This window comes from Mirounga leonina, unplaced genomic scaffold (genome assembly GCF_011800145.1).
Source record: "Mirounga leonina isolate KUSES-001 unplaced genomic scaffold, KU_Mleo_1.0 Mir_94, whole genome shotgun sequence".
Lineage (NCBI taxonomy): Eukaryota > Metazoa > Chordata > Mammalia > Carnivora > Phocidae > Mirounga > Mirounga leonina.
In genome coordinates this window covers 50,775,047-50,799,481 of record NW_023270855.1, presented here as the reverse complement: position 1 = coordinate 50,799,481, position 24,435 = coordinate 50,775,047, and the positions used below count along the sequence as shown (strand labels likewise).

Genomic DNA, 24,435 nt, shown 5'->3' with positions numbered 1-24,435 from the left:
GCAGCTAGCAATGGTTTTAGCCCTAAGTACCTAAATGGGATGACATGGCCTCCCTTCTCATGCAGTTGTCTTGTTTTGTAAATTATTTTGTGGAAAAAAAATCTAAAATGTCCACAAAAAGAACCAAAAGAACTTTTCCAAAGAAACTCCTATATACCCATCACCCAGATTCAACAATCACCTCTAGTCTGACATGTTTGTTTCATGATCCCTTTTTCCCCTTGATGAAGTATTTAGAAACGAATCCCAGACAATGTCATTTCTCCCCTCATACTTCAGTACACAGAGATCTCTAAAAATGTATACATCTGCGTCAGCCCTAAGGCTATCATCACACCTGACTAAATGTTTGTGTGTCCGCCCCCCCCACCCCAATTCCTATGTTGGAACCAAATTCCCAATGTGATGGTCTTGGGAGGTGGGGCCTCTGCGAGGTGACTAGGTCATGAAGGCTGAGCCCTCACGAATGGGATTAGTACCGTATAAAACAGACACCAGAGAGCTCCTTTGCTTCTTCCACAAGAGGACACACGAAAAAAAAAAAATCCAGCCATCAATGACCAGGACACTGGTCTTCCTTCACCAGACACTGAATCTCCTGGCACCTTGATCTTGAACTTCCCAGCCTACAGAACTGGGAGAAAGAAATGTCTTTTGTTTATAAGCCACACAGTCCGTGGTATTCTGTTAGTAGCAGCCCAAATGGACCAAGGCAACATCTAAGACAATTAGCAACCATACCTTGTTATCATTCAACACCCAGGCCACAATCGGAATTTTCCTGATTGGCTCAAAAATGTCTTTTTACATTGATTTCTTGGCATCTTGTTTGTTTTTTATTGAGATATAATTGACATGTAACATATTTGTTTCAGGTGTACAACATGATTTGATATTAGTATACACTGCAGAATGATGGCCACAGTAAGTCTAATGAACATTGCCATACATAGTTACAAACTTTTTTCTTGTGATGAGAACTTTTAAGATCTACTCTCTTAGTAACTTCCAAATATGTAATACAGTGTTATTAACTCTAGTCACCATGCTGTACTTTACATCCCCCAGCACTTACACATTTGGTTTCTTTGCAATGGATCCAAATAAGGTCCACATATCACGTTTACTTGTCATGTCTCCTAAATCCCTTTTATTCTAATCCAGCTGTTCTCAAATTAGAGCGTGCATTAGAATCCTCTGAATGTTCTGTTAAAGCACAGATGCTGGGGGAACCACTGCTCTGGGTTCGTCCTCCTCTTCTCCCACCCCACCAACCTTTGATTTGTTGCAGAAAGAGTATGGGGGCCCCTGGGTGGCTCCGACGGTTAAGTATCTGCCTTGGCTCAGGTCATGATCCTGGGGTTCTGGGATCGAGCCCTACATGGGGCTCCTTGCTCAGCCGGGAGTCTGCTTCTCCTTCCACTGCTGCTCCCCCGTTTTGTCCTCTCTCTCTCTCAAATAAATAAATAAATAAGATCTTAAAAAAAAAAAGAGCATGATTTATTCCTTGCTTCTACTGTGAACCCTTGATCTTCTTCCTCCCTCCCCCATATTTTCCTGTAAGTCACTGGTTCTCAGCCCTCTGGGAACTTTCACAAAATACCCAAGCCTGCACCCCGACTTCCACCTTCTGATTTAATTGGATGGGGCCTGGGTGTGGGGACTCTGACATTCACCCAGAATCTAAGGGTGGGCCATGGTCACTGCTGAGAAATAATCCAAGGGCTTCATCCAATGACTGCAACTACCTGAATCAGTTCTTTCACTGGGGATTGCAGAATGGCGGCTTATCTGATCTTTCCATCTTTCTTTGGGGGGGCTGATTTTGAGGAAGCTAAAATGAGCACATGTTGTGTTTGTTATTGCTGCAATCGCCTCCTGCTTCAGGAAAGAACACACCAGTTTCCTTTGGAGTCAGCCCACCTCTCCGAGGTCTGTCCCTAAGCAGGGCCGTCACGTGGTCTCAGCCAGCCAATCAGCACGTTCCATCTCTCGGCCCGACGTTCGGGTTCAGGCGGCCGTGGGTACTCGTTTGGGGGACTTGGGATAAGATGACCAGTTCCCCTGAAGCTCACCTCACCTCGCGAGGGCAAGGCTGCAGAGCAAAGGCACAGAGAGCAGTTGAGAAGCCTGGGACAGTATGTGAGTCCGTGGATCTAGCTCCCACTTGAGCTCTGCAGTTCATACATTCACTCAACAAACGTCTAGGGTGCGCCGGCTCTAAGTCATAAATGAACTATTTTTACTGACGACACTTCTGACATCAAATGTGTGTGTGTGTGTGTGTGTGTGTGTGTGTGTGTGTGTGTGGAGGGGTTTCACACCAAACGATTCTCTCCGGGCACCAACTGGGTGTCCTAGAGTTCAACTCTGACATTACCCGGTGTTTGAGGCAGATACCACAAACTTTAGGGCTCCGTCCGACTAGACGGCCCCCACTTCAGATGCCAGGGGACCCATACTTCTGACTGACTTGGCTCCAAAATCAGGGGGCCCCAACAAGTCTTGATAGATTGTCAGGCTTGATAATTAGAATCTCACAGAGCTCAGGAAGCACTTTAGTTACTATTATTAGTTGATTATGAAAGGATATATAAATCAGGAACAGCCAAACGTGCAGGTAAGGTATGGAGGAGGCGTGCAGAGCTTCCATGTCCTCTCCTGGCATGCCACCCTCCCAGCACCTTGATGTGTTTCTAATCCAGAAGCTCTCTGCCTTTTGAGCGGGGAGGGGGCAGGGAGCAGACTCCCGGCTGAGCAGGGAGCCAACGTGGGGCTGATCCCAGGACCCTGAGATCATGACCTGAGCCAAAGGCACTTAACCAACTGAGCCGGCCAGGTGCTCCTTGTTTTTTAGGCTTTTTATGGAAGTTTCATCACTCAGGTATGATGGATAAAATCATTGGCCATTGGTGATTAACTCCATCTCCAGCTTGTCTCCCCTCCACTTTAAGGTCAGGGGGCTGGGTTCATTGTTCCCACCCTCTAGTCGTGGTGTGGTCTTTCTGGAGACCAGCCCCCCTCCTGAAGCTACCTAGAGACTCCCCGCCACCAGGCCTCTCATTAGCATACAAAAGACGCTCTTATCACTCCAGAAATCCCAAGGGTTTTAGGAGCTGTGTGCCAGGAACCAGGGACAAAAACCAAATATTTATTTTTTATTCTAACAAACCGGAACTGAGCTGGGTGTGGTGGTGAAAAATAAAACATCCCTGCATTTGAGGGACTGGTATTATATTGAAAGAGACACTTGTTTAAGTTAAACAAGTAAATATCTATATAATATCTATATAATATCTATATATAATTATATATATAAATATATAATAACAAGTATATAGTAGTTTTGATTCTAGGGGCTATGGGGAGGAGGACACAGGGAAGGGGACATCAGAAATGGCTGCGGAGAGGTTGCAGTACTAAACAGGGAGGGGAGAGGAGGGAAAGGGGGCCAATGGGAAGGTGAGATTTGCACAAAGACCTGAAAGAGGGGGTGAGTGAGAAGGCCATTTGACTTCAGGCAGATGGACCAGCCAGTGCAAAGGCCCTGAGGCAGGGGCCTGGTGTGTTCAAATAGCGGCAAGGTCAATGTGACTGCAGCAGAGCAAATGTGGGGGGCAAGTGGGGAGAATTGAGGGAAGTGACAGGTCAGATCACACAGGACCTTGTGAGCTGCAGGGAAGACTCAGGCATTTACTCTGAGTGGGAGCCACAGAGGGCTCTGAGCAGAGGAGCAATGGGAAGACTTGGGTATTCACAGGCTCCCTCTGGCTGTTGTGGGGAGGACAGATCATCCTCCCTACCACACAGCAAACTTTCCAGGGCCAAGGTGGTGGACATGAGGCCTGGCTAGAGGCAGCCCCAGACCTGAGCCTCCTCCCTAGCCTGATCCAGATTCTGCTGCATTACATAGCCCTCGACCAACCATCTACGTGGCTGTAAATCAACCACCCTCTTCCTGAAAACCACGTTTTACTAATGGCAATAAAAGAACAACTGCATCGGGGCATAACGGCTTTATTTTCTCTTGTGGATAAAAGTGCTCGTCTTTCCGAGTGGACATCAAGGAATCGCTTACACAGGAGAACCACATCCAGTACATAAATGACTGAGTCGAGAGCTCACTCCGTAGTGTTTTGGGATCGCAGGGGAGAAGCCAGTTCATGGAATTAGCGCTTCAACACCGAGACCAAATTTCACCCCTTACTTACAAGAACATGATCTCTGGGGAGGCCAAAGAAAGAAAGAAAAGGAAAAAGCAGAACCCCAAACCCCCAACCCCAAACCGTGGTCATGGCAGTGGAAAGATGAGCTGCTAAAAGCAAATGGTGAGAATATAGGACCCAGCCTCAGGCTCCCTTCCCAGACCCCCGTCTCCCTGGAGTTGAGAAGTGGTTTTCCCGCAACAAATCTCCATCCCTCTGACCAGGTACCACCACCCCCACCCACATGATCTCCCAGGACAGTGGTTTTGGTTCCCCAGAGACCATCATGAGTGAAGCCTCCCACCCAAAATTATAAAATAAAAACTTGCATTATTTTTAGAAAAAAAAAAACAACAAAAAACCCTCTCCTACATTATTCCCAATTTTGAGAAAACCCAGAGGCAAGCTACCTGTCCCAGTTGCTACTTAAAGCTCAACTGTTCAAAAATCATGTGTAAACACAAGGCTTACTTCACGTCAGGTACAGGGCACAGCCAAAGCTATTTTTTATCATGTGGGCTATGACAAGTTGGCTCGTCCCTTAGGTAATGGCACTTTGAACCACCTTTTTTTTTTTTTTTTTTTTGGCAAGCAGCTTAAGGAAAATGGGGTGGCCTACAGAATCTTGACAGCCTATGGTGCATCTTAACAGGTTTTGGGTTTTTTTTAATAGCTCCTTTAATTTCCCCTTTATGTTAAAGCAACTAACATTTTTGACTCCTGCCCCCAAACATTCCCCAAACTCACTGTATGTTTCCAGAAACTTGTCCATTTCACCAGTCATCTGTCTTGCTGGCTTACAGATACCCTCTCTTTGAAGCTCTAAGGGCAGCCCTTGGCAAGGGATGTATGGGGCCCTCTAGAAATAAATTCGAAGTAGAGCTTCTATAAAGGCTAAGAGTGAAGTTCCACTTGAACCAGATCTTCCTCACTTGCAGGAGGAGGAAGCTGAGATCTTTAAGGCTATAGCAAGTCATTTTGGTGGCAGGGGCCGGGGGCGTACACAAACCATCTGTTTAGACCATCTTCACAGTGTCTGTCAAATTATGGGATGTTAGTTGGTATTCCGGGGCAAAAATGGGTGCCATGCCACTGGAGTTTGGCCTTGGGTGGGCAGGAAGGACACTGAGCTGGGGTGGGGTCGGGGGGAGAGCAAGATGGAGATCCCCACACTGCACATAATCTCCCAGCAGGAGCCCCCACCAGCTAGGGAGCCCAGCCTTGTGGGCTCCCTGATCGTGTGTCAACCAGGGAGACTGGTTCCCAGCCCATCCCCATCAGCCTGCCACTCCCAAGCTGTGTCCGTGAAGCACATGTAGCAACAGTAATTACCCAATCCTGCCTTCTTGCTCCTTCAGCCCAACCCTATAGCCTCGCTTAGAGTCACTCCTCCATTAGTAGGAAACATCACCTCTCTGGGCCCCACCAATGACATGGCTCAGGAAATAGGACTCTGGGTCTTCAAGGGTCCTTGAGGGGGAGGAGCCCGAGTCCTTCTATCGGCAAGTCGCCAGCAAGAGCAGGTGATAGGAACATTGCTCAATTTCCTTTTCTAGCAGGATGGAAGATGTGGAAAGACCTTGCTTAAAACATCACCAGCTAAATGGGGCCTGGGAGAGGCAGGAAGGGGCGGGAGGTCCGGGGCTCCCGGCTCTGAGGTTAACTCCCTGCAAAAAGTCCCGAGCAGGAACGCCACAGCTTGGGCCATTCTCTGCCCAGTCTGATGCGGCCCATGGTTCCAGAATTCAATCCAGGGATCAGAGATGCTGCAGTGGATAAGCCAAAACAGTGGCGGGGGCGTGGGTGATGTGAAATCCTGGGGAAGCTCAGAAGGCACTTCTGGAGTCCCTGAAGCCGGTGGGGGGGTGGGCCTCTGACTTCCTGCCCCTTTACTAAGGGAAAACCTGCTTTAATACTGCTTTCATAGACAGAGGATCTGCAGGCCAGTAGGCAAGGGTCTGCAAGGGCTAAAATCACCTTCCCGCCTTGGAAGCTTGAGGTCCAAGGAGGTTCACGGGTGGGCCTGGGATCACACCAGGGGACCCTGAGAAAGGACTCACCTTCCACCTCCCCAGGAATGAACTCTGAGGACCCACACTGCAGGAGGAAGACGACGAAGCATCTTTGACCAGCTTGTGAATGCCAGGCAATAACCCCAACACAGAATGGATGAGGACAAGAGTTCTAACCCCAGAAGGCACTGTGGAGGCCCCTCCACCAGACGGGGTGGGACATGCTGCCCATGCTCCCTCCGTTAGAATTCCTGAAAAGCGGCAAGCTCGTGCATGTCAACGCACCCAGACTCTGCCCTCAGTGCAGAATCCCCAGGGTCTGGAGCTTGCGATAAGGCTGCTCGGGCAAGTCGGAGGTCATGCGGGAGCCGGGGCAGCTGACGGGAGGGAAGGGGGCGCCCTGAGCTTGGAAACAGCCCTTGTGGCTCATGCCTCAGTCACAGTCCCTGCCAAGGCCGGAAGGGGTGGGCAGGGGTTGGGGACCATCTCTAGCAGCTGCAGCTGCTAGGCTCAGGGGGTGGGGCATCCCCCAAGGCCGGGCCTTTCCCATTGCTCCCCGGGCTGGAGCTGGGTTCTAGGGACTCATTCATCTTCTCACAGATGATGTCCACCAGGCGCTCAAAGACCTGCTTCACGTTCATGTTCTCCTTGGCGCTGGCCTCAAAGAACTCAAAACCTGGACGGACAAAAGGTGGGAACACTAGTGAGACCCCAGGAGGGCAGAGCCTGGGCATCACCCAAACCTGGTTTCCAAGCCCAGGTCTGCCCTTCATGCAGTTGTGGGACCTTGGCTGAGTGCCGAAGTCTCTCGAAGCCTCAGCTGGCTCATCTGTAAAAAGGGAACGATGCTGATGCTGATAAAAATCTGCCCCAGTTTGGACTATTGCAGGAATCTCTTTGTCACAAAGCAATGGCTGCAAGAGTCCAGCAAGTAATGTTCTGGTGCCCAGCAGGCATTTAACAAACAGCGGTTTCCCAGCGTCTGTGGGGCATATGCGATGCCCACAGTCTTGACCTACAGAACATACTAAAGGTTGTAATAATGAGGGGCGCCTGGGTGGCTCAGTTGGTTAAGCATCTGCCTTCGGCTTAGGTCATGATCCCAAGGTCCTGGGATCAATCACCGCATTGGGCTCCGTGCTCAGCAGGGAAGTCTGCTTCTCCCTCTCCCCCTGCCCCTCCTCCTCTGCCCCTCCCTTGTGTGCGCCCTCGCTGGCTCTCTCTAATAAATAGATAAAATCTTTTTCTTTTTTTAAGTGGTAATAATGATAGTAATAAATAAGAAGAAGCAAACACCCAGGCGGCCCTAACTTGTCTCTCATTTAAAAACAAAAAGCTTGTCCTGGGCGCCTGGGTGGCTCAGTTGGTTAAGCATCAGACTCTCAATTTTAGCTCAGGACATGATCTCAGGGTCCTAGGATCGAGCCCAGCTCCTTCTCCCTCTCCCCCCCCCCCCGCCAAAACTAAAATTAAAAAATTAAAAAAATTTTTTCATTTAAAAAATCTTGTCCTTCCAAAGGTGGAAGGTAGTACAAAGGCTTTGGGGACTTGCCCATGATCCCTCAGCTGCAGAAAGTGGGGGCTGTCGACCTAACAATAAGGGTGTACATGACAATCCTTCCTGCACCCCTAAAAGGTTGGCTCAGGCTCTCCCTACAGGGAGCTACCCCGAATGGTTCCTGATAGGTCCACCCCCACCACCCCCACCAAGTTGGGCCAGAAATTCAGACAAACGCCCGCCATATTACACACAGCATACGGTAAAGAGGGCCCTATCCCAGCACTTGTCATGCTGTACTATAAAAATGTAATTACCCATTTACTCTCCATCTCTGCTCCTGGAATGCCAGCTCTGGGAGGGCAGGACTGCCGTCTGCCTTGTCTTGTGCCTGGCACAGAGTAGGTGCTCAGGAACTACTTGCTGAGTGATTGATTGATTGATTGATTGACTGAATGAATGATGAAGGCAGGCCATGAATTCAGATCTCTTACTCCGAGCCTAGTGCTCATCAATGTCACCCCACTGTCTTCCTAGGCAAGGCTGGCATATCCTTATCTGTGTGTGGCTCTGCCTCAATCTGAGTTCTTTTTATATTTTTTATTTTTTTTAAGATTTTATTTATTTATTTGACAGAGAGAGACACAGCGAGAGAGGGAACACAAGCAGGGGGAGTGGGAGAGGGAGAAGCAGGCTTCCCGCTGAGCAGGGAGCCCAATGCGGGGCTCGATCCCAGAACCCTGGGACCATGACCTGAGCCGAAGGAGGACGCTTAACCGACTGAGCCACCCAAGCGCCCCTGAGTTCTTTTTTTAATACTTTTTTCTCCTGATTATCAATATTCAGTGGAGAAATTCACTGAAGTTAGAAACTACTGAAAAATATCAAGACGGATATAAAAGCTATTTGTAAGCTCATCATCCAGAAACAACCACTATTGGTGTTTTGATATTTTGCTTTCCACTTTTTTTTTTTAATATAAATACACAATTATTGGGGTTGGGTCTGTAGGGAGTATGTGTGTGTGTGCGCGCATGCATGCGTGTGTTGTTTTTTTCCTACAAAACTGGCATCAAATTCTGTCTCCTGCTCTGTATGCCAGTATTTTAAACTTAATGACAGAGTAGGAAGCCCCCTCACCCCCATTCACTAGATGTTCTCTGCAAGGTGGAGGCAACATCTACAAGTATTCCAGCCCATGGCTGGAAACCATAGCTGATTTCGCCACTCTAGGCAAATTGGAGATCTAGGCCCCAGCTGCAAAGGCTGACTCCCCATCATACCTGGAAATGAGACCCAACCTGGAGTTCCCAGAAAACACAGGGAACAGAGGAACAGGTTAAATGACACCACCAAGGAGCAAAGAGCCAGATCTCAAATGGGAGATATTCCATCGAACAAAGACCCAGTTTGTCCAACAAATAGATGGTAAGAAAAAAAGAGAAAGAAGACTATGTATAGTCCAGGATCCCTGAACTTTCTCCGTAAAGGGCCAGATAGTAAATATCTGAGGATTTGTGGGCCATTTTGGGGTGCCTAGAGTTTCGTGGGCAAGCATCAACAACAGTTCACAATCATGCTCGCTAACACTTAGCTACAACTGCGTGTGTACCAGACGGTGATATGGGCCTCATATGTCATAACTCATTTAGGCCCCATGACAGCTTGATGAGCTGGGGCTGTTACAATCTTCATTTCACACAGGAGGAAGTGCAGGCCCAGACGGCTGAAGTTACCAATACAAGATCACAAAGTGATAGAGAAAGAATATGCGTTAATGTTCAATCAGGGCCAGTGTTGGCTTATTTCATCTTTCTAACAGCATTCTGAAGGAGACACGGTTTTCACTCTGTTTTCCAGATGGAGAAATGGAAGCACAGAGAGGGGAGGCGATGTGCCCACGGTCACACAGCTAGTGGGTTGCAGAATGGGATTCGAGCTCCTGAGTCTGGGTCCTTAACCCACCCTCCCCTATGGTGGTGGTTACAATGCCTCCTGCAAGGAAAGTTCTATGGAGGGCTTAGAATACTAGAATACTCCAGGCAAGATTTCCTTTTAGCTTAGGGGTGCCTGGATGGCTCAGTCAGTTAAAGCATCTGCCTTCAGTTCAGGTCATGATCCTGGGGTCCTGGGATGGAGCCCTGCTTTGGGCTCCCTGCTCAGTGGGGAGTCTGCTTCTGCCTCCGCCCCTCCCCCCAACTTGTGCTCGTGCGCGCACTCTCTCTCTTTCTCAGATAAATAAATAAAATGTTAAAAAACAAAAAAAATATTTCCTTTTAGCCTAAATTTCCATTTATGTGATTCAAAAAGGTAGCCTGAAAACTCCTCCTCCCATCCCGGTGCCCTGGTCCCCAGTTCTCGGCCACACACACGGGTCACCACTGTTACTAGATCCTTCTGTATCCTTCCAGAGTTTTCTCGGGCACTCCTGCAGGGGCCAACAAACTTCGAGGCACAGGCCAGATCTCGCCTATTGCCTATTTTTGTAAACCAAGTTTACTGACAGTCACATTCATTCCTGTCAGCTCCCTGGCTGCTTTCAGGCAGAGCTAAGTGTGTGACAGAAATTCTATGACCTTCAATATTTCCTATCTGGGGGCACCTGGGTGGCTCAGTCCTTAAGCGTCTGCCTTCGGCTCAGGTCATGATCCCGGGGTCCTGGGATCGAGCCCCACATTGGGCTCCCTGCTCCGCGGGAAGCCTGCTTCTCCCTCTCCCACTTCCCCTGCTTGTGTTCCCTCTCTCGCTGTGTCTCTCTCTGTCAAATAAAAAATAAATAAATAAAAAATATTTCCGATCTGGCCCTTTAAGAAAACATTTGCTGAGCTACGGACTAAAGGAAGCAGTCAAGCCCACCTCTCTGCAATTTGCTTTTCCCACTTAGCCCTATATCCCACAGACCTTGCCATAGCAGAACATAAAGACCGTGTCCACCCCTTTTCACAGCTGTGTAGTATTCTACCGTGTGGCTGTGCTTTATGCTTCGAGGCTTCCCCCATGGTGAGATATTTAGTGCTGTGATTTGATACACTCGCCACTTCCCACGTGGGTGGGATGTTTGGAGGATACATTTCTGGCCATGTTTTTGCCCGATCTGGGTTCCCAGGGCAGCGGGGAGGCGGGCAGTATCTGTCACTGAGTTCTCTGAAATTAAATGCAGAAGGTGGCACACCTGTGGCTCTTTTCCTGAGCGGAGCCTCAAAGGGCAGAGGGTTGATGACTGCGGTTGGACCCGGGACCCAAGGGTGGGGGTAGGGGGATTGGGGTTTAGTTCTGGGAGGTCCAGGGCTCGGGGCCCAGGCTGGGCACTAACCAAGGTCATCGGCGAGCTTCCGGCCATCCTCAGTAGGCACGACCCGCTCATCTTCCAGGTCACACTTGTTCCCTACAAGGATCACCTGAGCATTGTCCCAGGAGTAGGTCTTGATCTGTGTGGCCCTGTGGAGTTTGAGGGCCATGAGGCTAGAAATGGAGAGTCAGGGGGAGAGGGCGATGGTCAGGGTGTCACTGGTCCACGAGCACTCACCAGTCCTGCACGGCGGCGAAGGACTCCTGGTTGGCAACGTCATACATGAGCAGGAAGCCCATGGCTCCGCGGTAGTAGGCCGTGGTGATCGTGCGGTAGCGCTCCTGGCCCGCCGTGTCCTAGGCACACCGCAGGGTCAGACCACCAGAAGCTACCCTGTTCCCCACCCAACCCCCGCAGGGCCCTAAGCGGGCCACCCCCCTGTGCTCACAGCCCCAGTCTGACGGGAGGCATGGCCCTGCCTCTGAGGAATTCCCAGTCTGAGGGGTCAGTGGCCTCTCACAGACTTGTACCTCATCTCCAAGAACAGACTTAGTGACCCCATGCAAGAGCCACCTGGGCCAGAGAGTACCATCTTGGGGCGGACACCCTGGTGTGCAATACCATGATAATCGCTATCGGCGGCCATGTTGGGAGTGAGAGCCTCTGAGGAGCCCACAGGCTCTGTGGGGGATCCTGGGATGGTACCCAAACCTCTTCCCCACTGGTCACCAGGACTTCTAACCCGCCTCGGGTTAGCACTCTCTGCCCCTCAGACCCTATAGGGCAGGGCATATCCTCATCCTGATGAATTCACCTCATAGATAACTCCCCCCACCCCCTCTGCCACCTTTCACATCTACCCCAAGCCTCCTCCCTCACTTTGACCCACTCTCGCTCACCCGGGGCCCCTCCGCACAGCCCTCCACCCTATCATGGACTTCCTTGGAGGAACCCCAGCCCCTCCTGGGCCAGCACGCAGAGCCCTGTCCTTTGCCCCAGATCCACAGTCGCCGCCTGGCCCACCCAGATCTGCAGCTTGATCCTCTTGTCATGGCGATAGACCGTCTTGACCTTGAAGTCGATGCCCACGGTGCTGACGAAGGCAGGCGTGAAGGAGTCGTCCGCATAGCGGAACAGGAAGGACGTCTTGCCCACACTGCTGTTGCCAATGAGCAGCAGTTTGAACATGTAGTCGAAGTTCTGGTCGGCTGCATCCCGCGGGCCTGTTGGGGGGTCTCCGGCTGATGCCATCTTGGCACAGAGCCTCCGGGAGACGGGGGGGGGGGGCAGCTGGAGCCCTGCAGAAAAATAAAACACCAGGAATGGCTCCAGTGCACACACCAGACCCAGATTCAAATCCTGACTCTGCCACTTGGAGGCCCAGTGACCTCAGAGGCATCACTTGCTCTCTCTGGCCTTCAGGGTCCTCCTCTGGAAAATGGGGAGGCTTATTCAATGCCAGGGCTCAAGTTGTGGGGGGCATATGGGGTGCCTCCTCTGGCCACTGAGGAGCCAGACCCTGCAAAACGTACAGGTGTGGACTTTGCCCCAGAGTGAGCGGCTGGCTTGGCCCAGGTGTGGGCCGAGGGGAGGGGGGCCTGCCAGCTGGATAGAGGCCCCCCTCAGGGCCTGGGTGTTGACTTTGGCAGGGACACCTGCCCTGACACCCCCCCGCCCCCGCCAACGCTGAGTTTAACTCCATCCCTGGCCTCCACGGGGAAGGGAGTTTTAGTGGATACGGCCCAGGTTTAAAGCCCAGCTCTAGCCCCAAATGGGTCCTGCCACCTTCTGTTTGTCAAAGGGGTGGGCCCCGTCTCCTTCGGGTTAGGGCTGACTCACCCCAGCCCCAGCCCAGAGGCTGCAGTGACAGTCCTCAACTCTAAGGAAGCCACATAATAAGAACCCCACCACCACCACTCCTCTCTACCCCTGATCCTTCCTTTCTTGGCAATCTGTCCCCACAGCTGGGTTGCTTCATCTGGGCCCCGACACCCCCCTTAGGCTTCACAGCCTCCCGAGGCCTCAGTTTCCTCAGCTGCCTATGGCTACTCCTTGAGCTGCGCAGGGGGGCTCCAGGAGGCCTGGGTGAATGGAAGGCACGCAGGCAGAGGAACCCTTAGCAAAGCTATTTCTCAACCGCCTGTGGGGCTTTTTTCCATTTTAAAAGAGGACCGAACCTGCCCGCTTTCCTGCCCAGCCCTCGGCCCCACCCGGTGTTCCGGGAGAACGAGTTCGAGGAGGGGAAGACGAGAGGCAGGAAACCTTTCCCCATGCTGGGCAGGGCTGCCAGGCTGGAGCCCTTACCCCACCCGCAGCCCCAGCCCACCTGTCAGCCGGTCCCACCTCTTCCTGACCATCAGCACCCCCCCCCTCATGCCTGGCACTAGATCAGGGTCCCCGGAGGGCTCGGCCCTGTTCCCCTGATGGATTTTGGGCGCCCCCGCCGGTGCAGGGGGGCTCAGGAGCTTCCTCCCATCACCATATGGTCCCATCTCCTGTTCCCAGCTGGGCTCTCTGCCCCGCCCGCGCCCCATTAACGCCGCTCGAGGAGCCCAGCTGGGTGGGGGCGAGGGAAGAGGCGTTTCCCCCACCGCCTGCCTTTGTTCCCCGGGCCCCGGGCCCTCCCTCTAGCCCCCGGCCCCCCAAACCTGCTGGGACGCGGAGGTGCGGGGCGGGGTGCGCTCCCTCGGAAGGGGTCACCTCGCGTCGGGGGGGGCGCTGCCCACGGGCGTTCCTCCTCCGAACTCGCTGCGGCCTGGCCCCAGCCGCGACGCCGACCCCGCAGCCGCCGCCGCTGCCACCGCCGCTGCCCGCAGCCGCCGGGATCCCGCGCCGGCTCCGCCCAGACGGGGGAGGAGGGGCCGCTCCCGGGAGAGGGCGGGGCGGGGCCGAGTCCGGGGCGGGGCTTGCGAAAGCCGGGGAGGGGGGAAGGGCTGGAAGCGGCACCAAGCTCCGAGCAGCCTAGGGCCCGCTCCCCAACAATAAACTTTTCACTTTTCCTAACTATATTGTCGAGCTCCTACTCTTTGCATGGAAGTGAAGCGCGTGGATTCTGGAGTCAGGTTCGAATCCCAGCTCCCTCACTTTCTAGCTCGGTTTAACTTTGGACGTGTTACTGAACCTCGCGGGCCTGTTGCGCCCGTCGTCCAGGGGTCCATAACAAGAATCCCTACCTCACAGGGCTGTGTGAGGGCTCTGATCTGAGCTAGTGCCTCGAGAAAGTGCGATGCCTGACCCTAAAGTGGGCTGGTCCCTGCGAAAGACTCTGAAGGGCCCTTAGAATCAAACCTTTTCCACATAAGGAAATGGGAGCCTCTGAGAAGGGTACCTCTGTGCCTGAGGCCACACAATGAGGAAATGTGGCATCCGGGCTCAGGTGAGGCCCCAGAATTTTCAAGCCATGAGAAGATCTGCAGGCTTTGCTGGAGTCAAATCCCAGCAACTACATCTGAAGCCACCTGCTGAACTTCTCTGAGTCCCCATTGCTTCGTGGGAACGATAATAGCTCCCACCAAGGGCCACGTGGATGAAGGAAAAATGTAGCTAATCATGCACTGCCTTGTACACATCTCTTTGCAAGTGACTCTCTTCACATGTCCTTGGCCAAAGCTAGTCATGTGGCCATCCCCAAAGTCGATGGGTTGGGAAATCTGATTGTCCCCTGGGGCTCGGAGTCAGCTATTGTTACAATAATACACGGTATGTGCGATGGTTAGTACCGCGCCTTGCACACAGCAGGTGCTCAATAAATGAGCACCATTATAGGAAGAGCTTCAGGCCAGTTAATAGCTAACACTCGAAATCCAGCCACATGAATGTGGTAATGAAGGCCCTCAGCTCTACCTTTGTCCACCCCTGTGCCTGCTTTCCAGTTGGAGAAAAATGACAGCAGGCATTTCCAAAGAAGTGTTTTATTAACATTTGGGGCCTCAGCAGGGCCAGAGCGGAAGTGGGTGCTAGAGGCTCCTGAGACCCAGGGCAAGGCCTGCAAGGCAGAGCCCATTGCTCAGGAGGCAGCCCAGATTGCAAATGGAGGACAGACCATGGTAGCGGAAAAAGGTCTGGCGGAGGACACTGTACTTGGGGTCCTGCTCCCGCAGCTGACGGTAGGGGTCGGGGCCCTGGTGGCTTCCAGGCACCTCCCCGCCCAGACCCCGCTCCTTCTCCACCCTGTGCAGGGCCCACATGGCAGCTGTGGTGCGGGGCTCCAGCCAGCGGGCGTTGACGGTGGACAGCGTGAAGCTCAGAAGCAGTAGGCCGAGCTGGTAGGGTGGTGGAAGGAGGACAAGCTGAGTCACGCCTGGGCGGTGGGAGGGCTCCTAGGGAGGGTCCTCCTGCATCCTCAAAGCCCAGAGCGGGGTGGAAGACTGCATTCGGTCAAAGCTAGGCCTCCCTGTCCTTCCCAAACCCCATCTGGAGGCCCCAAACAGAGCTCCAGCTTTCATACCCTGAAACCAGCAGCTCCCAAGGAAAGGCTCCATCACCGTCTCCTCTGTTCACCTCCCCCCACCCCCAAAAAACCCTGAGCCTCTCCTCCTCTGATACCCAGACTGGAATTTCCACAACGCAGCCTTGTCTCCTCCCCACCCCCTGCTCCCCAGAAGTGGGGGTATCTCTGGGCAGAACCTCTCTTTCCCAAATTGGGACAAAGAACCGTAACTGTTCCCCCAAAAGAGAGCCTAAGACAGGGCCCATCTCCTCTATGGTCCCTGCCCAGACCCCAGAAGCTGAGATTGGGTCCACAGGGAGTGAACAGAAAGTCCTTGAAGTTCTAGTTACCCCAAATCCTCTCCTGTATCTTTGGGATTATTCTTGAAACCCTTGTCAGGCCTTACCTGCCCACATCTGAGGAACATAATGGGGGCAGGGGGAGGGCAGGATAGAGAAATACGAGATGCAGAGATGGTTCCCTTCCTCGTGGGTGAGAAAATGTGTGGATAGGAGTGGGGGACTGTAAATTCCCAGTCAGGCTGGTTTTTAAACAATGAGCTGGGGTCACTACCCCAACCCAGCTGAGTCACCACAACTTGGCAGCAGGCCCAGTCAGGGGAAAGAGAGGGAGCAGGAGCCAGCAGGGAGACACTGAGGGATAGATAGGGCTGCTAGGGATGGTTGTGCAGGCTGTGCACTGCTCAAGGGTATTCAGAGCCCAGCTTCGTATCCACCAGGAAGGTGCAGTTGCTTGTTTGTTTTAATTCTCACGAAGGTGTAGCCATAGGTGCTCAGTGGGGTCCTGGGAACGAGTCTCCAGAGGACAGTGGAGCCCAAGCCCGCATACCTGGCTGGCCTCCCAGAATGTGAGCTGAGCCCAGGCATGTTGTGGAGCCAAGATGCAGAGGTTGATGAAAGCACAGCCCATGGAGATGTGAAAGTAGAAAGGGAAGAGTTTGCTCTGCACGAAGCCGAAGGTATGTCGGGGAAGGCTTCGGAAAAGCAGGAAGCCTGTGGGGTACAGGGGACCACACGCCTGTTAGGACACTTCCAGGCCCCCCCTCTCATTCTTGCCTCCGCCCTGGGTACCCATGATGTCCAGGTGGAGGGTCCCTACCTGAGATGAAGGTCACCCACATTTGCATGCCCCAGGCCCCCGACAAGACCAGTAGATGGACCATCTTAGTCAGGCTTCCTGGATTCCCACCTTCCTCCATCTTGCAGGCCTGGGAAAGAGGCACCGGGTGTTTCAGAGTTTTACCTTTGCCCCATGGTCTTCAGCCTGTGAGCCTGCTCAAGGCCAGGATCACGGCCAACCCAGGAGAGAGAGAGATCAAGGGATACCAGCCCGGGATTGCGGGTGGGGGAAGACCCAGAACAATCCTGAGACAACCTCCAACCCCATCTCTCCAAATGTCAGCCCTCAAGATCTCATGCTCTCTGGACCCCAGCATCCACGCTGCCTCCGAGACCTGAAAATTTCAGTTAGCCCCAGCAGCTCAAACTCGCAGCCCTGGGTATTCAGATATCCCCCCAGTGACTCCCAAGAATTAGCCGAGGACCTAATTCTAACAGTAAAGACTCCGGCTCTCATCTCAGGATCCCAAATATCACCAGGAAGAACACCAAAGCACCCCCGGAAACCCCATCTAATCCCAGGAAACCCCAAATTTCATTCTGAGGACACCGACCCTATCATTGCACCCAGACCTCAACCCTTAGCACCCAGGAGTCCGAGAACAGTACTGCCGGGGCCAGATACCGGGGCCCGGGTGGGCTGAGCTCGCTACCTCACTCCTGTGCTCCCAGGCGGCCCGCGGACCTCTTCAGTCACCTCCCAAGAATTCTCCCCGCCTCCCAACTAAACCCGAAGCCAATTGGATCGTAGATCTGCCGCCTTCCGTACCACCCTCTTAGATATTGACTAATCGATTAGCGGAAACCAGCTGGAATCCCGCCCCCTAGTCTGGCTTTTACCCAATTACACCGCGGCTCCTAAGATCTGCGGAGGCAGGAAGGCGCCAATAAGGCCTTCGGCTGCATCGGCGGGGGCGGAGCTAAAATGTCAGCCCCACCCCTCTCTGTGACTCTACCTTTAGGCTTTGCGCGTTTTAATGCGATGGTGTCCCCACGGGATCAAATTTCAGCGTCACAGCTGGGGACTGGCTTCGCGGTCCTTGAGGGGAGAGCATGAGCAGGTGGTATGTGGTAGGTGGGGGTGGAAGGGGGTCTGGAGCCCGGCGGGCGCAGGATTCTCGCCCCGGGGGGGCGGGGCTCAGGCTAATGACCCCGCCCCCTTCCTCCCAAGAATTCTCCCGGAGACAGCGGGAGAAACAGTTGATGTGGGAGGGGAAGGGGGAAGGTTAAGGGGAAGGGAGGGGGGCTCGACTGGGGACCTACCTGCAGTTGGCACTCAGAAATGCATCTTCTCTTTTCCCTTTCAAGCCTCACAGGGCTCCTTTGGTCCGGTTTCCCAGGTTCTCAGTGTGACGTTCGAGGACAGTGTCCCACTACTGTATGTCAGGCGCTGGCACAGATTAATTTACTTAATCACAACTACCCAGTAAGGTGGATAGTATGGCATCCCATTTTTATAGTTGGGGACACTGAGGCATGGTGAGGTTCGGTAACACTCCAACATCACACAGCCGGGAAGGGGCAGAGCTAGGATTCGAACCCAGGCCACCCAGCTGGAGAGTCCCCTGGCTTACTTATCATGCTGTACTGCCTCTGAAAGTGCGGGCCTCCTGAGACAGTGATTCTGGAAGGGGTAGCCCAGAACATTTCAGGCAGAAGAAAAGCTCCTATATCATAAAACGGGTGTGAAGTGAGTGCTTAGGATGGTCCCTAGCACTCAGTGAGGTGCTCAGAAAATATGAGCTTAAAAAAAGGATTAAGGATTTTTTACAGAGGAAATGTTGAGTAGAGTTTTGAAGGGTGTATAGCCGACTTCCAGGAGGACTGGGCCAGAGGAAGGACACCAGACAGCCCAGCAAGGGCAGAAGAGAAAGCCCTAGAGAGTGGGCTTTCTGGCTGAGTGTGACTCAGGACAAAATGCTCTTCACCTGGAAGTTTTTCCAGACAGACCTGCCCCAGGTCTCCATCTGGGCCAGCTCTGACAACACTGGAATGTTGAACAGTGGGTATGAATGTGAGACCCAGAGCTGAATTTTTCTCCCATTCCCAGCCTCACCTAGCACAGGCCTTCGGCCCCAATTCTGCTAACATCTACTGAATAGATATGCCCTGCCTCTCCTGCTCATACTCCATGGCTCCCACTTACCTTGGGAGCCAGATATAAACTTCCCTGCTTGGCTTGCAATGCCTTGCTTGAGCTGCCTTGCTAACCTCCTCCTGCTTCCTCTTGGACCCTACCTTCAGCCATCCTGAATTTACCAGCACAGAGCATGTGGTTCCACACCTCCAAGCTTTTGTCCATGCTGTTTCCTGCCAGGAATGCCCTTCCATTAGTGCCCAATGTTAAGATCCTTTCTTGCTTTTAGGCTCTTCTGAGGCTTCACTCTCTCCTGTGGGGGTCTTCTGGATTCTTCTCACTACCCAGCCCAATGCCTGGGGCTGGGATCATCTCTCATCCAGGTTCTGCTCCTGCCGTAACTGGGAGGCCCTGTGTTCGGGGCTGAGGCCTCTCTGGGCTATTAGGGAAGGTCTGGGTGTGTCAGGACATGGGCGCTGGTCTCAGTGCAGCCCCCTGTTCCCCCTTGTTGAAGCGACCCTCTTCTGGCTGGCCTACCCCAGGATCCTGACTACTCTGTGCCCTGCTACTGCTCATCTCCCTTGCCCTCCAACGGGTGTTTGCCTGCTAACGGGAAGTGTGACAAGTACTGGGGTTTGTTGAGGGGCTTCCCTGGGGCTGGGGAGCTGGGAGGGCTGGAGTGCTCTGGGTTGGTCCTCAGAAAGCCCTCACCCCTTCATTTCCCCAACCCCCCGTCCCCCCGCCCCCCGTTCAGGTTCTTCCTCAGACAAGACCTTGGATTATACGATTCACTGGTCCAGGGCCCCAGAGCCAGAGATCGTGGGGCCAGCTGCTTCTGAGAACACAGTGCCGATTATAGACTGGAGGCTAGAGAGGGACTTGGAGCCTCAGTCATATGGGTCTTCCATCTTCCTGAACCCAGACTCAGAGGAGCAGTGTAATGACCAGGACCTTCTGAAGAGGCATCATAACACTGCTAAGGTCACCCCCACCCGGGGAAACCCACACCACAATCTACTGCTGTGGGGCTTAGGGAGGGGGCCTTGGGGGGGTCTTTCTCAGGAACCTCCACATTGTGTGACTTCAGCACCCAGAACAGCACCCAATGCTCAGCCAACCCACACTAAAAATGTCTTAAATGAATGGATGAAGGGATGAATGGAGAGGATGTGTGATTGTGTTTCTTTCTTTTTTTTAAAGATTATTTATTTATTTATTTATTTATTTATTTATTTATTTATTTGACAGAGAGAGACACAGCAAGAGAGGGAACACAAGCAGGGGGAGTGGGGAGAAGGAGAAGCAGACTCCCCATTGAGCAGGAAGCCCGATGCGAGGCTCGATCCCAGGACCCTGGGATCATGACTTGAGCCGAATGACCTGAGCTGAAGGCGTCTAGACACTTAACCACTGAGCCACCAGGCGCCCCTGTGATTGTGTTTCTTAGTGAAGTCTTGTCTGTGATAGTTTCTGGGTATGACGGCCTGCGTGTCTGGTTGTGCTTGTGTGTCCGAGTTGGGTGTGAGTGGACGCCCTGAAGGTCTTAAGCACCTGGTGTGTGTGGCTGTGTCTGAGCTTGTGTGGCTGTAGTTATGTTTCAAAGATCGTGTGCGGTTGTGCTTCGGGGCTGTTGGAGCTCCCTGGAGACATTGTCTATGTCGTTTGCCCTTAAGGAGGAGGGCCATTACCTGAGCCCTGGACAGAGACAGGGCTCTGCAGGGGTGCTTTCGGGGACAGGGGACAAACCACACAAGTACGCTTCTGACCATATGTGGGCTGGTGGGGGAAGGGTGCACACACGCATGGAGGCAGCTTTGCCAGCACTCGGGGTCTGGTACACCCAGCACTCAGCTGACCCAACTCATACCCAACCCCCACACAATGGGTTGGGGTGTGCAAAGAGAAGCACAGGGATGAATTTCTACTACCCTCATGTCCCCCTTTCCTAGAAGCCCTTGGAGACCAACTCTTCCAAAGTCAAAGGTGAGAACCCTCCCTCCTGACAAGACTATGTGCGGAAGACCTGCCAGTTCTTACCTCTACCCTCTGCCCTAGCCTGAGAGGAACCACACCACCGCTACCCACTTAGCCCTGCCCCAGCCTCAGCTGAGTCTTGCCCCTGACCCTGTCCCCCACTCCTGCCTCTACCTCAGCCTCAACAGACCCCAGCTCTTTACTTGAGCCCCTGCCCCTTGCCCTCCCCTGAGCTTCTGCTGACCTCTGACCTGACCTTGCCCCTGCCCCCACTCCTCCTAGCCTCGTCTGACCCTTAACTCTGCTCATAGTTAAGTCCACCATGATGATTCCTGACTCCCAGAAGCTCCTGCACTGCGAACTGGAGTCACTCAAGAGCCAGCTACAGGCCCAGACCAAGGTGAGGCTCCTCTGCCCCGTCCTCGGAGACCTCTGGCCCTGTTCCCCTGCTCCCTGCTCCTGACCTCTTCCCCACAGGCTTTTGAGTTCCTAAACCACTCAGTGACCATGTTGGAGAAGGAGAGCTGCCTGCAGCAAATCAAGATCCAACAGCTTGAAGGTGAGGACTGGCCAAGGGTCAAAGTCAGGCTGGAGGCTGGTCCTGTTGGGGTCAGCTGGGTTAGCCCAGGGTGAAAGAAGTTGGGTGACTCTAGGGTCAGGGTCAGGGTCTGGCTAGGGTTGGGGCCAGCTGGATTCGAAGCTGGGCTCAGGTGTGGTTGGGGCTCAGTCATGATCCCATCTAATCTGCAGAGGTTCTGAGTCCTATGAGCCGCCAGACAGAGAAGGAGGGACACAAGTGGGGCATGGAGCAGGGACGGCAGGAGCTGTATGGGGCCCTAGCTCAAGGCCTGCAGGGACTACAGAAGACCCTGCGTGACAGCGAGGAGGTGCAGAGGGCCCGCACCACTCGCTGCCTGCAGCTGCTGGCCCAGGAGATCCGGGACAGGTGGGCATCACCAGGAGGGCAGCCTGGAAGCTGGGGGAGGGAAGGGAGGGAAGGGAGCGGGAGCCAGAGGTGGGATGTGGGATGAGGCAAATGGGAGAGGCCTGGGTAAGGGGACCTAGGGGCCATGGAAGGTTTGAGGGACAAGATGGGGGGAGGAGGAGGCAGTGAGAAGGTGTGGGAAGCTGGGAGGCCAGAAGGCAGGAGGAAGGAAGAGGAAGACAGGAAGCTGGAGATGGGATGGGGAGGGAGGCCAGGAGATCAGGAAACTGGACATGATATGGGAAGCTGGAGGGAGGAGAGATTGAGTGTGGCAGAGGCTGGGGAGTATGGGAGGTCAGAGGGGCAGAAGGTGGGGAGACGGAGGCCAGGCAATGAGAGGCTGAGAGAATAGGAGGCTGGAGGTCAGGAGGAGGGCACAAGGGGCTGGGGGATTGGAGGTGGGGGAGTAGAGGTAGGAAGGGCAAGGTGGGCAGGGAGGTTGGGGGAGGGGACAGATCCTGGGGGGGATGGGAACATGAGAGTTGGAGGAGGCTTGAGGAGGCAGGTGGGCAAATGGGAGGCCAGAAGGCCAGGAAATAGGAGGTCAAAGGCTGAGCAGGGAATGTGGGTCTAGGCTGCACTGTCCCCTCAGCAAGAAGTTCCTGTGGGAGGAGCTGGAGCTGGTGCGGGAGGAGGTGACCTTCATCTATCAGAAGCTCCGTGAGTGCCTGGAGCCCACGGCCAGAAGGGGGGTCCTTCTGCTGCTCTGGCCCCCCTGAGTCCCCTCCCCCCACAGAGGCTCAGGAGGATGAGATCACAGAGAACCTGGTGAACATCCAGAAGATGCAGAAGACACAGGTGAAGTGCCGCAAGGTGAGCAAAGAGGGTGGGACCCTGTGTGAGATCTGGGGACGTGGGAATCTCTGCCGGCCTCCGCCGTCACACTGGGGTCCCCACAGAAGGAGCCAGAAGGACTGGGTTCAAATCTCAGCTCTGCCACTTAACTGCTGTGTGACTGTGGTCTAGTCAGTTGACCTCTCTGGGCCTCAGTGTCCTCATCCGTATAATGGGTATGACACGGTATCCCTACCTGAAGGAGCAGCTGCATGAACTGCATACTAAACACTTTGAGGGCAGCCTGACATATCATCAGTGAAGGGTCACTTTTCACCATTTCTGTTATTACCATTGTTGTCTCATACACACTTGCCACCCCCTGGCCTCAGGTCCTGACCAAGATGAAGCAGCAGGGGTATGAGACATCCAACTGGCCGGCCACTGAGGAGATGCCACCAGGAGGCAGAGGCTCCTGGAGGGATGACCTCCAAAAGGAGCTGAGTGACATATGGTGATGCCCTGCTCCCACCCTAACCTCTGACTCCTGACTTTCATCTGCCTTGCCCTCCCACCAATCAGTTCAAGCAGCGACTACCAGAACCTGGAACCCACCTGAGTCCAGGCCTCCCTCTCCTCCCAGGACGCACCTCTACCCCTGGCCCCTGGTCCCCACCGTGGCCCCCCTGCCCCAGCCCTGACCAATCGGGAGCCTCCCAGCGCCCCCAGGCCCCCATCTCCCCGCAGGTCTGCTGTGCACTTGCTGCAGAACTCCTTTGATGGCTTCACCATGTCCTCAGGCCTCCCCAGGGCCTTGAACCTCGGGGGTAAGGGGGGATGAGGTGCACTCTGGGGTGTGTGTGTGGGGGGGTCATTCTCCAGTTTCACACATGGAGGTCATGTTCAGAGGCCATATTTGGGGATCACCTCTTTTGGGGCTTCTTCTAGGGTCCCATTAAGGATTTCCATCCTGGGGTCACTCAAGGTCACTGGGATCTTTTTAAAGGATCCGTGGGGTATTCAAGGATCACTGAGGTCATACTTTGGTATCACGTTGGGTCACATTTAAGTGACAAAAGGAACACTGGCCCTGGATCACAATGTCACTCAAGGGTCACATTCAGGGTTTGTGGGTGAAAGGCCAGAATTGCACCTGTCGCTCCCGCAGGCAACAAAGGGCACCGAGGCCTGAGCCCTCTGTTCCTCTCCTGGGACTCAGACTCAGACCAGGATCCTTCCCAGCCACCATTCAGCAAGAGCCGCTCCTTCCCATCTGGTACGGAAGCTCCCCTGCTCTACCCGACCCTTCCTCTCCTGGCCTGCCCTCCAGTGCCACAGTATGGACCCTCGCAGCTCACAACCTGGGCATCTGCTCCCTGATTTCCAGCCCTGAGGTCCTCTGGACTAAGCTGGGCCCTGACCGCCCTGACCCACTCTCTCTCCACAGCCTGAGCAGCCGGGACTGCTCTCCCTGAAGACCCCTCCAGAGAGAAAATAAACTAGCCAAGACCCTCTTCCACCTGTGGACTGTGTTGCTCCTGTTGCTTCCTGTGCCTGAGAATGACCGCACCCACACCCAGTTTACTTTCCAGTGTTGGGGAGGGTGTGGGGCAGAGGCTGTTCAGGATGTGCAGGCTTAGGATCAGGGGACATTGTGAGGCCAAATGTAATATATAACAAGGTCAGTCTGTCCAGATATGAGTATCCAGACAGGCTCTTTCACACTAGCCACCAGAGCTCCTTTCTGGGGGGCCCTGGCGCTCTAGTCTACTGCCCCAAAGGAGAAACTGAGGCACAGGGAGGGAGGGTCGAGGTCCAGGGTCACGCTCTCACCTTGCCCTCCTCTTCCCCTCAGCGCCCCCACCGCCTAGTTCTCCCTCAACCTGCATCCTTCATTCCCTCCCACATTTGCCTTAACCCTCTCGGGCCCCCAAGAGCAACAGAGGCCCCGCCCCGGACCATGCTAATGAGACGCCGCGAGTCCCCGCCCCGCGGGGTTATGCAAATAAAGCACCCGGAGGCCCCGCCCCTCGCCCCTTCGCTGAGCCTGCGC

At 53.9% G+C, this 24,435-nt stretch overlaps 3 protein-coding genes across 8 annotated transcripts; 1 reads left to right on the top strand and 2 right to left on the bottom strand.

Annotated features, from left to right (window-relative positions):
- Positions 1-1,531: 1,531 nt before the first annotated feature.
- On the bottom strand, positions 1,532-13,824 carry RAB3D (RAB3D, member RAS oncogene family). 2 transcript variants are annotated; one of them, XM_034996974.1, is made up of 5 exons: positions 13,653-13,824; positions 12,028-12,302; positions 11,242-11,360; positions 11,029-11,153; positions 1,532-2,095 (listed from the first exon to the last, which is right to left on the bottom strand). In XM_034996974.1, exons 2-5 carry the CDS (start codon positions 12,253-12,255, stop codon positions 1,941-1,943), a joined length of 627 nt encoding a protein of 208 aa, XP_034852865.1. In that variant the 5' UTR covers positions 12,256-12,302; positions 13,653-13,824; the 3' UTR covers positions 1,532-1,940. The 2 variants fall into 2 exon arrangements, with proteins under 2 accessions (XP_034852865.1, XP_034852864.1); XM_034996973.1 differs by lacking the exon at positions 1,532-2,095 and adding an exon at positions 4,002-6,893.
- Positions 13,825-14,769: 945 nt separating this feature from the next.
- On the bottom strand, positions 14,770-17,313 carry TMEM205 (transmembrane protein 205). Of its 2 annotated transcripts, none has more exons than XM_034998663.1 (4): positions 17,127-17,218; positions 16,553-16,661; positions 16,283-16,446; positions 14,770-15,266 (listed from the first exon to the last, which is right to left on the bottom strand). In XM_034998663.1, exons 2-4 carry the CDS (start codon positions 16,650-16,652, stop codon positions 14,961-14,963), a joined length of 570 nt encoding a protein of 189 aa, XP_034854554.1. In that variant the 5' UTR covers positions 16,653-16,661; positions 17,127-17,218; the 3' UTR covers positions 14,770-14,960. The 2 variants fall into 2 exon arrangements, with proteins under 2 accessions (XP_034854554.1, XP_034854553.1); XM_034998662.1 differs by lacking the exon at positions 17,127-17,218 and adding an exon at positions 17,226-17,313 and having other exon boundaries at positions 14,772-15,266.
- A 231-nt stretch (positions 17,314-17,544) lies between these two features.
- On the top strand, positions 17,545-23,997 carry CCDC159 (coiled-coil domain containing 159). 4 transcript variants are annotated; one of them, XM_034997311.1, is made up of 14 exons: positions 17,545-17,636; positions 17,881-18,578; positions 19,164-19,282; positions 19,404-19,630; positions 20,599-20,632; positions 20,935-21,023; positions 21,101-21,182; positions 21,374-21,569; positions 22,201-22,268; positions 22,345-22,421; positions 22,775-22,896; positions 23,130-23,209; positions 23,551-23,658; positions 23,830-23,896. In XM_034997311.1, exons 2-14 carry the CDS (start codon positions 18,490-18,492, stop codon positions 23,832-23,834), a joined length of 1,296 nt encoding a protein of 431 aa, XP_034853202.1. In that variant the 5' UTR covers positions 17,545-17,636; positions 17,881-18,489; the 3' UTR covers positions 23,835-23,896. The 4 variants fall into 4 exon arrangements, 3 of the variants coding, with proteins under 3 accessions (XP_034853202.1, XP_034853201.1, XP_034853200.1); XM_034997310.1 differs by lacking the exon at positions 17,881-18,578 and having other exon boundaries at positions 17,562-17,636; positions 22,183-22,268; positions 23,551-23,876; XM_034997309.1 differs by lacking the exon at positions 17,545-17,636 and having other exon boundaries at positions 17,854-18,578; positions 22,183-22,268; positions 23,551-23,876.
- The last annotated feature ends 438 nt before the right edge of the window (positions 23,998-24,435 follow it).